The sequence below is a fragment of the Nesoenas mayeri genome, assembly GCF_963082525.1.
Source record: "Nesoenas mayeri genome assembly, chromosome: 1".
Lineage (NCBI taxonomy): Eukaryota > Metazoa > Chordata > Aves > Columbiformes > Columbidae > Nesoenas > Nesoenas mayeri.
In genome coordinates this window covers 39,048,439-39,061,627 of record NC_137541.1, presented here as the reverse complement: position 1 = coordinate 39,061,627, position 13,189 = coordinate 39,048,439, and the positions used below count along the sequence as shown (strand labels likewise).

At 54.1% G+C, this 13,189-nt stretch overlaps 1 protein-coding gene across 1 annotated transcript; it reads left to right on the top strand.

Moving 5' to 3' along the window:
• Positions 1 to 5,507: 5,507 nt before the first annotated feature.
• On the top strand, positions 5,508 to 13,189 carry SOX10 (SRY-box transcription factor 10; the record flags this gene model as incomplete). The annotated part of the gene is made up of 3 exons (XM_080363802.1): positions 5,508 to 5,917; positions 11,815 to 12,080; positions 12,483 to 13,189. The coding sequence occupies 3 exons, from the start codon at positions 5,508 to 5,510 to the stop codon at positions 13,187 to 13,189; spliced, it is 1,383 nt and encodes a 460-aa protein (XP_080219928.1).

The following is a 13,189-nucleotide window of genomic DNA, read 5'->3' as shown; positions in this document are numbered from 1 at the left end:
CATAGATTTTCCAAGCATTATGGTGGTCTCCCCATTTGCTCCTCCCCACTTTTCCTTGGAGCATTGCACTCATATGATCTTCAAATAAAAAGAGTAACCATTTGAAACCTTGCTATTTTTCCCAATTCTTTCACGACTTCCTCTGTGAATAGTTCAGATGGTCACCTGGCCATCCCCTCACTATCATCCACTTCCTCCCTGGACTGAGTAATCAGCTTCCCAGCTATTTTATAGTTACGGTGATGAGGTGAGATAGGGCCCTGTGGCATCTCCACACCAAAGGGGACATGCAGTCCTCACTGAGGATGTTTAATATACTATTTCTGGGCAGGACTTCCAGCATGGGTCAACTGTCTCTGCCAACTGCAACCTTCCCAAGATCATCCAGGGTGCCTGGTCTTATCTCTTTCTCTTTCTACCTCCTGGGCCACCTTGAGGTTGAGGAAATCCATTCATATCTTCCTGCACCACAGCCTGGGGCTGGGACATTGCCCCCTTTCCAGCAAGAAGGTTGCCTTCCGCTCCTCTTCCTCACCGAGCCCTCCCCTCCGGGCACAGTGGAACCAGAAAGCCTCATGCCAACAGAGACGCAAATCCCACGTGGGAGCTGGGAAGGGTCGAGGGCTTGGCTTTGGCACAGGAAAAAAAGCAGGGAGAGAAGGGGAGACTTCTGCATCCCTCTCCTTGGCACAATGTTGGGATGGTCACACCCAGTGCAGGCAAGAAGGTAGCAGGGGCAAGACACCCTCCCAAACCCAAATCCCAAACCTTGCCCCCCGCCACCCTTCCTGCCCCACATAGCTCCATGTGCCCACCTCCACAGGAAGGGGATTTTGCAGAGAGCCGCTGGTGCCCGCTCGTCCGTCCCAGTGGCTGTCCCCATCCTAGCCACCGCCGCCGTCTCAACTCGTCCTAGCCTGGGTCTCCTCTCCCGTCTTCGGGTCTGGAGCAAGCCGGACGCTCTTAAAAAGCTTTTTATGTGCGTGCGCGCGTATGTGTGAGTGTGTGTTAATCACATGATTGTCGTTCACCTGTATCCCGAACAAAGACAGAGCACTGTTTAAGGCCCAAACAAGAAAGCCGGCAAGGGAAGGAGGTGGGGGGGTGTGTTGGGAAAACTGAAGGGGCCGTTGAGAGAGCGGGTGCGCGCGGAGAAAATCCTTATCAAACTCCCAATTCATGGGTCTCCCTTTCCCTCAGCACACTGCGGGTATTGTTTGGCTGGGAGGGGTGTGTGTGTGTATTTTTTTGAATGTCTGTGTCATCCCCCCCTCGCTCCCCAGCTCTGACGCTGTTTCACTGTATGGAAAGATTTCACAGGGAACCCCTCCCATTTTCCCAGGCAGTCCTGGGACAATACCAGTGCTGTGCCCCCGAGCTGGGCAGGGGACAAAAGCTGGCCCTGGCTCTCACACTGGGGATCCTGCTGCTCCTTGGCTGCAGACGGGCTCTCCCCTCTTACTCCTCCATTGCCACGGGTGCAGGGGATGGGTGCCATCTAGCAAAATTCCTCCCCAGCAATTTCGGTGGTCCCACCTTGGTGGTGGAGGTGTCTCACCAACGTGGTCCCCTCGTTGAAATGCTACTGAGCACTTGTGACGATGCACCCTACTTGCCCAGCGCCCAGCTGTTTCCCATTTCCCTTGGGAGCGGTGCAGATGCAGGGGCACCCAGCGTGGTGACACATCTCTGCTTCCCACCCAGTTTTACCCATTGCCCTCCTAACATGCCTTTATGGTGGAGGAGTGGCATGCTTCCACCTTTGCATATTGGGGACAGAGGCCCGAAGAAAGCATTTCACTGACATGTCACAGGAAGTTTGTGGCTTAGCGAGGTCTCCAGCTCATGAACCAACTTCACTGGTAGATCCTTCATCCGGAAAAGACTGTCCCTTTTTATGGACCTGGAGCACCTCAGACATAGAAATATATGCTGCAAAGAAGGCGTCAAAACCTGTCATATGAGCATTTCCCCAGGAACCAGTCATTAGAAAGATGTGCAGTTAGAAAAAACACTTCTGCAATGTTAGCTGTTGTGGCCAGTGATGGCTCTTGAAGGGTCCTTGTCTCTAAAAAGGGCTTCCAGGAGACACTGAAGGAAGAGACATGTCACCCCAGTGATTCCTGAAATAGGGATGGTCTCTTCTCCTTCCCCTCAGCCTGTCTTCTAACCACAACCAAAGAGAAGGCATCACCCGCAGCCCTGCTGCAGTGGAGGTGTGTTTTCCACAGCTCACTCTCCTGCCTCTAACTTCTTTGTAGGACAAGAGAAGAAATGACACATGGACAGAAGAGAGTTGGAAAAAAATATACGAGCTTGCATCTGCAGTCAGTGCTGCGAGGGGGAGCTGGAAAGAGGGGAAAAGCTGCTATAGGGAGATTTCAGAAAGAGGAGGCAGGACCAAAAGCAAGAACTAGATAAAGGCAGAATGAAGGGAAAAAAACCCCTTCCCTTTCATTTAAATATGAGGAGACACTGAGACTGCAGACTGCAAAAGCTGTGTGGCTGGTACATGGTCCTTTGAAGATATGTCCCTGTCTACAGCTGAAGTGCCCACAGCTCTTCCAATGAGGTGCAAATGGGACTTGTCTCCTGTCTAGAAGGTGGCAGCAGCCCCTGATGAGGGTGGTGACTGGTGGGACAAACACTGGTCCACAAACCCATGGGTTACTGAAATCCCTTCTGGGTTTGATCCCCTTCTTGCCCCAGTTGGGAGTGGTGGGTCAAACACTCTTCTCTCAGCTCTGTTCAGTAAAGATTTCTCACCGGGCTCTAATGAGGTCTTCCCTGCAGCCTCCCTCTGATTTCAGAGCTTAATTTACTCCAGACAATGGCAGACATGCAGGAAAATGACCCTGTGCTGTCAGTCAGGTCTGCAAGGGCAGCGGCCAGCCCCACAGGTTTGCTCTGAGGGCTTTAGCTCAGGTGCTCCTTGGGACTGGTTCTCTTATGCTTCATGTGGTTTTGCTGGGTTTAACACAAAGTTTCTGGAGAGGAAATATCTGTCACAGGAGTTGAAAAAGGTTCTTGAAATCCCTTGAAGCTGGTACCCTGGGTCATATCCATTTATCTCTCTGTATTTTCTGACTTAGCACTGGTGCATCTGCAGGTTGGCTCTCCAGCGAGGAGCTGGGGTAGGAGCTAGGTTTATCTCATTGCTGACTGAGGAGTACCTGGAAAGATCATCAGATATTTTATGGGTGACCTCTCACGGTTACAGGGTTGGTGTTGGCCTATGCCAACCCCGGTGACAAAGGAAACTGAAGAAGCTGACTACCAGAGGCATCTGGGAAGGCAAGCAAGCTAGAAAATGTAAGATGTGATGGAGAACATCCTAACCCATTAAGTGCTGAAATCCTCTATGTGTCCTAGTGCATGAGCAGCAAGAATGAGTGTGTGTGAGAGAGCCATTCTCATCAGGAGAACTCCCTTCCCTCCTGAAAGACCCCACATTAGTCTTCAGGAGCAATTCAACATGTTGGAGGAAGCAGAGCCTGCTTGCCTTGGCAAGATCCTACAGAGACGAACATGTTGTGACAAGCCTGTCCCTTTGGTGCAAAAGTCCTAAGAAGGTTCAAACTGGCATCCACTCTCCACCAGAACGGTATATCCCTGGACCTGATGTTATCCATCCTCAGGACATCTCTGACCTCCTGCATCCCCTTCCCCATTCCACATACTCAGGTCAGAATGAGGGTACCCTTTTGGCAGTGCCGTGACCACGGGGTCACAGGCCAGCTTAGGGCTCCTATGACACTCTGTGACGAAGATAAGGAATTCAGTGGGCACTGCGCTGGCTGGGGAAGAGGAGGGGGATCCCAGCCCTGGGGTGCACACCCATCACCCCAAACCACCCCAGATCCCTTCCAGCACCCAGTCACCCCAACCTCCCCCTGGGGCTGAATCCTCCAGCACTACCTTTTGGGTGGCCACACCACTGAGAGCAGCCCAACGCCGAGAAGCTGGCATCAGGGGAAAGCGGGGAACGTGCTGGTGGCCGAGGTGGGGTGGGGGGCTGCTGGCGACCCCTCCCCACCATCCCCGACCGACCGTGTTCTGGCTCTGAGGAGCGCTTGGCTCCACCTTCCACTCTTCCCTCCCCCGGTGCTAAGCAGCAAAGCCAGCTAGAGGCATCCAGCCGGGGTATTAGTAAAAACCAAGTCTCCCTCTAGGAATGGCACTCGCCTGAGAGCCTCCCTGCACCACACGCCCTGACGCTGCTGGGGCCGGGAGTGAGAAGAGGGGAACTATTGGGATACAAATCACAACCATTGCAGGACCTGCCTGGTACACTGGCCAGTAACGTAAGTTTTCCTACCTGAGCTCGCTCACACACTCTCGTGCTTTTTTCCTCCCTATTTCTCTTACTTTTTTCGATTTTCCCAGCAAGGGTTCGTATCACCCTCTGAAAACAGAGGGATAGCAGCCCTTGCTCTGTGTTGCCTCTTTTTCAGCTAAGCCAGAGGCATGCTTTTCTATCTCTTCTTTTTTTCTAATTTCTTTTTTTTCTTTTTTTTTAATTTCTGGATGGGGATGATAGAAAGGCCTTTATTTTTCAAGCGTTTCTTTCTCCAAGGGGGGAACCGCTGCAGGGCAGCAGGGACTTCTAGAGGTGACTGCAGACAGGAGAGAGAAGGAGTGTGTGGGGCAGGCAAATGAAAGCCTTGGCTTGCCTCAAAGTTAAACTTGGTGTGTGTTTGTATCTGTATATATATATGTGTGTGAGTGTGAATATGTGTATGTGTATGCATACATACGCAGACAGGAGGGATGCAGTGTAGATGCATTTTAAGTATTCGGCTTATGAGCTGCAAGAGGAGGGTGATGGATGGAGTGTCCCCGCAGAGGCACTTTCCCACAGTGGGGATCAGGGTCTCCGAGTGCAGATTTGGGGTGCAGGCTGATTCCCTGTCCTGCAGTGCTGCCCGCTCAGCTTCCCCGGCAGCTGGGAGATGAGTTCCTTCTGGTTTATCGGTACAGTGCCAGCAGTCCCCCTTCCTTGCCTTTCCCTGGGTGCCGTGCTGGCATTTTACCACATCTTCAAAAGAAAAGGGCACTTCCCCACACAAGTTTTGTGGCCATCACGCAGATCCCGCTCCCCATGGGAAGCTGCGGCTTGGCAGGATAGTCCGCATCTCTCTCCTTTCAGGTCCCCAATGCCCCTTACCCCTCTAGCCACAGACCCCTCTGTACATATCATCTCCAGACAATTGCAGATATAGGGAGTGATATCCCAATTAATCAGGGGCCTCGACCTATCCCCACCCACCTCGATCATGGGTTTTGCGGTATGCACGGCAATTGCTTTCCTTGTGCTTTTATTGAGTGTGACCTTTCTCATGGTCAGATCTTCGGAGAGCTTGGAGTCCCTTTCAGATTTGGTGGTTGCTTCTCCTTTTCTCTTTTTCCCCCGTTCCTTTCTTTCCTTTGTTTTTGTCTTCCTCCCTTCCTTCTCCAGTGAGAAGAACGACACCAAGAAGGAAGAGAGAAAGGGCTCGCAAGCAACGATGGCCGATGACCAAGACCTTTCGGAAGTGGAGATGAGCCCAGTGGGCTCTGAAGACCACCACTGCCTCTCACCGGGACCCTCCATGGCATCGGACAACTCCCCACACCTTGGCGGCTCCGGGAACGGGGAGATGGGGAAGGTCAAGAAGGAACAGCAAGACTCAGAGGCAGACGACGACAAGTTCCCGGTGTGCATCCGCGAGGCGGTCAGCCAGGTGCTGAGTGGCTATGACTGGACCCTGGTACCCATGCCCGTCCGGGTCAATGGAAGTAACAAGAGCAAACCCCACGTCAAGCGGCCCATGAATGCCTTCATGGTCTGGGCACAGGCTGCCCGGAGAAAACTGGCTGACCAGTACCCGCACCTTCACAACGCTGAGCTCAGTAAGACCTTGGGGAAGCTCTGGAGGTAAGAGCATGCGGGAGGAGGGGGAGCATGAGGGCTCGGGTCTGGAGGTGTCCTGGAGAGGACTGTGTGGTCATGCAGAAAGATGATGACCTAGCGGGATGGACCTTGAGGGGGACTTTGTTCCCGGTGGGGAGCCCCCTCGCAGAAGGGGTGACTGGGGCAAGAATGCTGGCTGGATGTAGGGAAGGCAGAGCACACCTCCGTCCTGGGCAGCAGTTAGTGTTCCTCACCAGCTTCCCTGTCGTTCCTGACCAAGACACTCTCATCCTTGTCCTCTCCTGCCTGATTGCCAGGGGACTTCTTGTTTTCTTGGCTCACCCTCTCTGCTGGGCCAAGTTGTGCACTAGCAGGAACTGGCCTGAGCCCCATCCACCTTAATTCACTTAACTCCCTGGTGGTTGCCTCAAGCCTGTTTGAACTCAGGTCCCAGCGCCAACACGGGTTACTTTCTGTGCGGTGCTGCAGAGCAAGCGGGAAAACAAGTTACAGCCGAGGAGGAAGATGAGAGGAAGGGAGCCAGGTGGCTGGAGGCCCGCACCGTCCTTCCCAGGACAGGGCTGGTTTTGGCAGGCCATGCAGGTGCAGTGAGATGGACAAGGAGAGACCCTGCTAGAAAGGGGGACTGAGGCTTAGCAGAAGGGAAGAGACCTGCAACAGTCCCCACCTTAGCAGGCTCTCTTGCAACATGCTGGCTCAAATCGTCCCCATCTCCCTTTGTACACAGAGAGACACCCTCCCTTCTCGCCGGCACACATACGCTTGTCCTTCTGGCACCAGCAGTTTTTTGTGCCTGTTTTCATTTCAGCTTTGTGCAGACCCCTGGGTCCTTTATGTGCACTCCGGACCTCGCTCCTCTTTCCTCCAGCAGACCGAGAGGCTGCTCTGATCAATGGCAGCTGGCCTGTGGGTGTGCACGGAGCTGCCCTGCCCAAGCCAAGCGTGTGAGGCTGGCCATGCCGCTTCTTTCCCATCTGACGGTCCCTGCTGATAACCCCATCAACCTGTTACAAACGCTTTCTGCCGCAAGTCCCCGGCACTGTTTCCCCCCTGCAATTGCACCAGCCAACGCAAACTAAGACTCATGCAAACAGGCCCTCTCATTCCCTCTCCTGCCCTGATGATATTCCCTGAAGGTAGCCCTCAACCATGAGTGGGCCAAGAGACATTTTTCCAAGCAGAAGCAAAACACACCCTGTCCACCAGATGATGCCAAGGTCTCTTCCTGGCTTCAAAGCTCCTTTCTCACAAGGAATTCCCTTAGGCATTAACTTCTCCCTCTGCTACATTAGCCTGTTTACCCCAACCCGTCAGTGTCTAGTGTAACCCCAGCAAAGGGGTTTCTTTGGGAAGTCGAACACAGGACGTGATTGCAGATGTCTCATCTGATGCTCTTTCCTGCTTTGTTCCCCGCTGCCTTGCCCTCCCTGTATCACGGCACTTGCTCCTGCCTGAGGCTCTGCTGCCAGCCTCTGTACTGTGAAGCTGTGCTAGAAGCGGGTTGCGTGTGTGTGGGGAACCCACCTTTTTTGTTCCCAAAATGTATTACTCCTTTATTGCAAAATATTGCCAGATTTTAAAGCAACAGACTTCCTCCAGACACAGCATTTCCCTTGAAAATACAGCAGAGCAGTGAAAGTCTCCATAGGTATTGCGTTCAGAGTGCAGGGAGATGCAACCCTCAGCCCATGGCCATGTTCATGCACCCAAATGCCACCCTGCTCCCAGGGCACCAATCCCACTGCTGGTCGCATGGGACTCAGAGCAGGGGGACGCTGCCACTGGACGATGATCAGGGTCTCTGAGTGTTTCTTAGGGCACCATGTAGCCAGGGTGCAGGGTTCAGGCAGAGACGCTTGTGAGGTCAGGCCTGGGGTTGTTGAGAGCTGCTGGGTTTGCTTTGTTTGAACATGTCTCCTCTCCGAGTATCCCCAGTGCAGGCTGCAGCTCTCCGTGTTGTGTCAGCCCCTACAGGGACTGTACAGCAGAGCAAGCTGGGTTACAGATGAAGTCAGTGTCTGGCCTGGGTAGGACCACGTGTATGTGCCTTTCTGTGAGGCTAGGGGGCAATATCAGGGGAGCTGGCCCAGAGGTTACCGGGATAGTAGACCCAAGCCTCACCTTGCAGCCACAGTATGGTTGGGTCTTCCTCCATGGAGGTTCCCGCTGCCCTCATCTACGCTGTCCCCAAGGTATAGCTCCTACATGGTGGTATGACTGCAATAAGTTGGGTTGAGCTTTGGATGGCTTAGTCTCAAACATCTGATGAGGGTCCCTGCAAAGGGCCCCTGCTGTTCACGTATCCTCACCCTTACAAGGTGGTCACCCAAAGCCCACAGCCTACATTGCTAGTCACCTTGAAAAATGTGGGCAACTTACATTTCCACACGGGCTGCTCTAAGCTTATACAGGTAAAGGGTGCGTAGGCAGAGACACAAGTGCTGGAGAGCATGGAGACTGCCTTGCAGACCACCATTAAACCAAGCATGCCCCCAGCGATTGGTGCTGGGTGGGGACAGCAGATGCTCGGACATCTCAGAAGGCAGCAAGTGAGCGATAACCCCAGTGCCATCCCACATGCCCCTCTGCAAAACAGGTTGCGATGGACCAAGCATTTTTTAAGCCCAGAGTTTACTCTGGCTCTGCCACCGCCATGTCCACCATGGGGCCCAGCCCTCACTGGGAAGGGCTGCAGGACATGCCCTGATGGTCGCAGCACCTGCCTGGGCCCAAGTGTGGTGCCGGGGGCTTGCAGCCCCATCCACCTCTCCCAGTCCGTACCCACTTGAAGCGTGTGAGGGGTGCACTTGATGAACTGAATGTACTAAAAAAGAAGGGTGGGTTCCTGTGCTCACTGGTCATGAAACCTCGCCTTGGCTGCTTTCCTTCCCCGGGGTGGGACAAGGAGCAGCTCTCAAATGGAGGCTGGCTGCTGAAAATGTCGGCATGACTCTCGGCCAAAATGCCAGCCAGCACCACCTCCAGGGCCGAAAACCAGTGAGGCATGCCAAGAAGGTGAGGAAGGCTTGGTAGGGCAGAGCGAGGGGACCCAGTGGAAAGATATTTGCATGGGGGTGGCAGCACCCAGGGAACAGGGTCATGCCCACAAAAGCTGGGGCCGTGGATGCGTAAGCGAGCCCACCCCGCTGCTTTCTGCTCCCAGCCAGCCCAAGCCCAGCACCACCGCACTGACTCATCGGCAGCTGGGTCCTGGCACAGGGTCAGGCCTCTGGCCGGTGAGCTGGTGGCCCGGCACGCAGCACGGTGCAATGCTGGGAGGCTGCAAGAAGCGAGTGGAAAGATTTTAGCCCTTCTTTGTCCTCCCAGAGCGGGGTGCTGGACTCTTGCCCCTTTCCCCTCAGCTCAGGGGTGAGCATTTGGTGACAGGGTGGGTGGCGAGGGCTTGGTTAAACCCCATGAAGGGCTTTGCTCCGTGATCCATAACTTCTCTGCTCGTGCAAGATTCCTTTGCATTATGGACTGGGGCGTGTAGGGGGCAGAAGGGGGAGGGCAGGAAGCAAGTGAAATCCAAATCCCCCCAAATCTCCTGGCCTTTGCCTGCTCGCACCAGTTTCACTTTGTTAAAGCCGATTTGAGCTCTGATCCCAGCGGGAGGGAGGAGGGAGCAGGGAGCCTTGGAAAGGAGAAGGCAAAGACGTGGGCAGTGGACCTGCCACTGTCCTGCTGGTGGCACTGCCCATGGGCTGCTCTCAAGGGGAGAGGAGGTGAGGCACCAGGGCATAGCTCAGAGGGCAGGGATCTGACTTCTGCATAGCCTCCAGCATCTCTGCTTCATGCCATCCATGGGACACCTCTGGGCTGTTAGGCTTCAGTATTCATGGCAGGCTCTGCTCTGAGCTCAACCTGCGGTGTGCCCTGTAGATCAAAGCTGCCTGTGCAGTCTATAGCCCTCTCGCTCCACAAGACGCCCACGTAGAAAGTGACTTTCCATTCCCAACCACATTAGCTTTGGCACCATCTGGGCTGGGAACACTGGGATGCTGGAGTCTGGTTGCCTTATAGTAAAGTGTTGCAAGCCTGCAGGGTTTGCCTCTGTTCTCCACCTCCTGTGGAGATGGGGCATTCTGCAAGGATGAAGCTTTTACCAAGGCAAGTTTGCCTCTCAGTCCATGATGCCTATGAGGGTTGGCCAGGTTGTCCCTTCAGACACCTTGGAGGGCCATCTGGAGCAGCACAGGCTGAGGGATTAGAGCCCTCTGGGACGTGTGAGTGTGGTGTGCGGTGGTGGGAGGGAGACAGGAAAGCTGGTGTTGGATTCATGGTGGCTCAGTTGCTTTAATCTCCAGGATTAAGGCAGTGGAGGAATGTGGTGTGCAGCCACGACCTGCTCAGGCTGCCTGGAGTGAACCCTGGTCAGCACCGTAAGGGGCTCCAGCCTACGCCACACACCTTCTGGCTGCCGGCTGGGGGGGGACGCACAAGGGGCAGGGAGAAAGGAGGTGCTTAGAAACCTACCCATTTCTTGCTGTCAACCTCTTGGATCACTTACCAGATTAATCTGTGTGCTCCTTGAGCTCCTCCTCTTTCTCTTCAGTTATTCAGGCCTACCTTTCTCAGTGCCTACAGTTTAACAGAACTGGTCACATTTTAGTGCTACGGGCTCCAGGGGTACCAAGGTGCTGGTACAGCCCCATCCCCAGATAATTCTTTTGTTGGCGGGGAAAAAAGGCATGAACAGCTCATAAATGGAACATTTTTTGCTGTTTGGGAGCCCTGCCATTTCTAATGGCTGCTGGAGCTGCAAGTCATGGGAAGACTGGTGCCTTCTGAGAGCAGCGGTTTCTGGTTGGAAGCAGGATGACCTTGAGTCATAAGAATATTTGAGGGGGAAAATCATAAAATAACCGAGATGAGGTTGACCTCAACTTCTAGTGCTCTGAGCCATCCTGCCTGCACGTTTCACCACTTCCTTGGAGAGACTATCTTAACTAGAGTAGCCCATGATGTGGCAAGAATACAGAGGAGTAGTTTATATTTCTGCAGTGCCTTTCATCCAGAGACCAAAGCTACTCTATTTCTACAAGGCTAGCAACGTAGAAGCTAAGTTTTTTACAACTGCTCAGTTAGGTTCAAGAAGGTCTGCTCCTTTGTGCTTCAGCCTTTTGCATTACCCATGTCTAAAGTGAGCAGGAGCTCCAGGAACAGCTGAATACATTTTCCCCATCTTAAAAATTGTCTTTAATTCCCTTTCAGGATATTGCAAGACGCTTAAAGGCCCAGCAAGCTCCATGCAGCAACATGGGTATTGTGGAGCCAGCACCAGTCATTGCCATTTGTGCTCAGTGCCCTTAATTTGCCCAAACTCTTTGAATGCAGCTTGCCCAGCCTTATTTTACACATCTATGAAAGGCTGTGCTTTGCTATTAGGGCTGAAACTAAAATGTAAGAGAGGGTAATGAACTTATTGAGGTCCAACACATCACACAGGTGGGGAAGGGGGACCCAGAACTGGCAATAACCAGTGTCAGGGCTTAATGAGGAAGAGGAAAACATTGCTGTCTCCACTGAAACACGTTCAAGCTCTCCCTGTTCTGGAAATACCCTCAATGGGGCAGTACCCTGACATCTGTATTTACACACCACATCCCATGATGTTGTGTATAGGTGGTTTTTTTTTCTGATGTACCTGTCTCTCCCCTTCCCTTCCCTTCCCTTCCCTTCCCTTCCCTTCCCTTCCCTTCCCTTCCCTTCCCTTCCCTTCCCTTCCCTTCCCTTCCCTTCCCTTCCCTTCCCTTCCCTTCCCTTCCCTTCCCTTCCCTTCCCTTCCCTTCCCTTCCCTTCCCTCCCCTCCCCTCCCCTCCCCTCCCCTCCCCTCCCCTCCCCTCCCCTTCCCCTCCCCTCCCCTCCCCTCCTCTCCTCTTCCACCTTGGCCTCCGCAGGCTGCTGAACGAAAGTGACAAGCGGCCCTTTATCGAAGAGGCAGAGCGACTGAGGATGCAGCACAAGAAGGACCATCCTGATTACAAGTATCAGCCACGCCGGCGGAAAAACGGCAAGGCCACACAGGGCGAGGGCGAAGGCCAGGTGGAGGGGGAGGCCGGTGGGGCTGCTGCCATCCAGGCCCACTACAAGAACGCCCACCTGGATCACAGGCATCCCGGCGAAGGGTCACCCATGTCCGATGGGCACCCAGAACACTCCTCAGGTGAGTCCCATGTCTCTGTGAGTCTACTGACAGGTTACAGCCAACTCAGACTCTCAAAAAAGACAAGTCATCACAGTGAAAGCCTTAGTGATGTGGCTCACACCTTGCTTGAGACCCAACAAACTCTGCTGGAGTCAGCAGTACAGCGATGTGCCCATTCATGGGCACTCGCATCCCTCTGATCAGGCAAGGTATTGCTGCACCCTCCCTCTGTTTCCACAAGACAATATAAAAAGGTCTAGGTTTGGGTGGCTACTTCTCCCTTCCAGCAATCAAGTCTCCAGCCAGCCAGTTGCTTGCATACTGGGAGAAGCAGAGCTAGGCTGTGTATAAAGCCCAGGTATAAAGTGGTAACTCACCTCTTCTCTCTCTTTCCTCCTCAAATTGTCTTTCCTGTTGCAGGTCAGAGCCATGGTCCCCCCACACCTCCCACCACCCCTAAGACTGAGCTGCAGGCAGGCAAAGCTGACTCCAAACGAGAAGGGCGTTCCCTGGGGGAAGGGGGAAAGCCACACATTGACTTTGGCAATGTGGACATCGGGGAGATCAGCCACGAAGTGATGTCCAACATGGAGACCTTTGATGTCAATGAATTCGACCAATACCTGCCACCCAACGGACACGCCGGCCACCCGGGCCATGTTGGGGGCTACGCAGCCGCTGGCTATGGCCTCGGGAGCGCCCTGGCTGCAGCCAGCGGACACTCTGCCTGGATCTCCAAGCAGCATGGAGTCTCCTTGTCCACTGCCACCTCATCGGTGGTGGACTCCAAGGCCCAGGTGAAAACGGAGGGGTCTGCCCCTGGAGGTCATTACACCGACCAGCCCTCCACCTCCCAGATCGCTTACACATCCCTGAGCCTGCCCCACTACGGGTCAGCCTTCCCCTCCATCTCCAGGCCCCAGTTTGACTACCCGGACCACCAGCCCTCGGGGCCCTACTACAGCCATTCCAGCCAAGCCTCTGGCCTCTACTCTGCCTTCTCCTACATGGGACCTTCCCAACGTCCCCTTTACACTGCCATCTCTGACCCTGCACCCTCCGTGCCACAGTCTCACAGCCCCACACATTGGGAACAGCCTGTGTATACAACGCTCTCCAGACCCTAG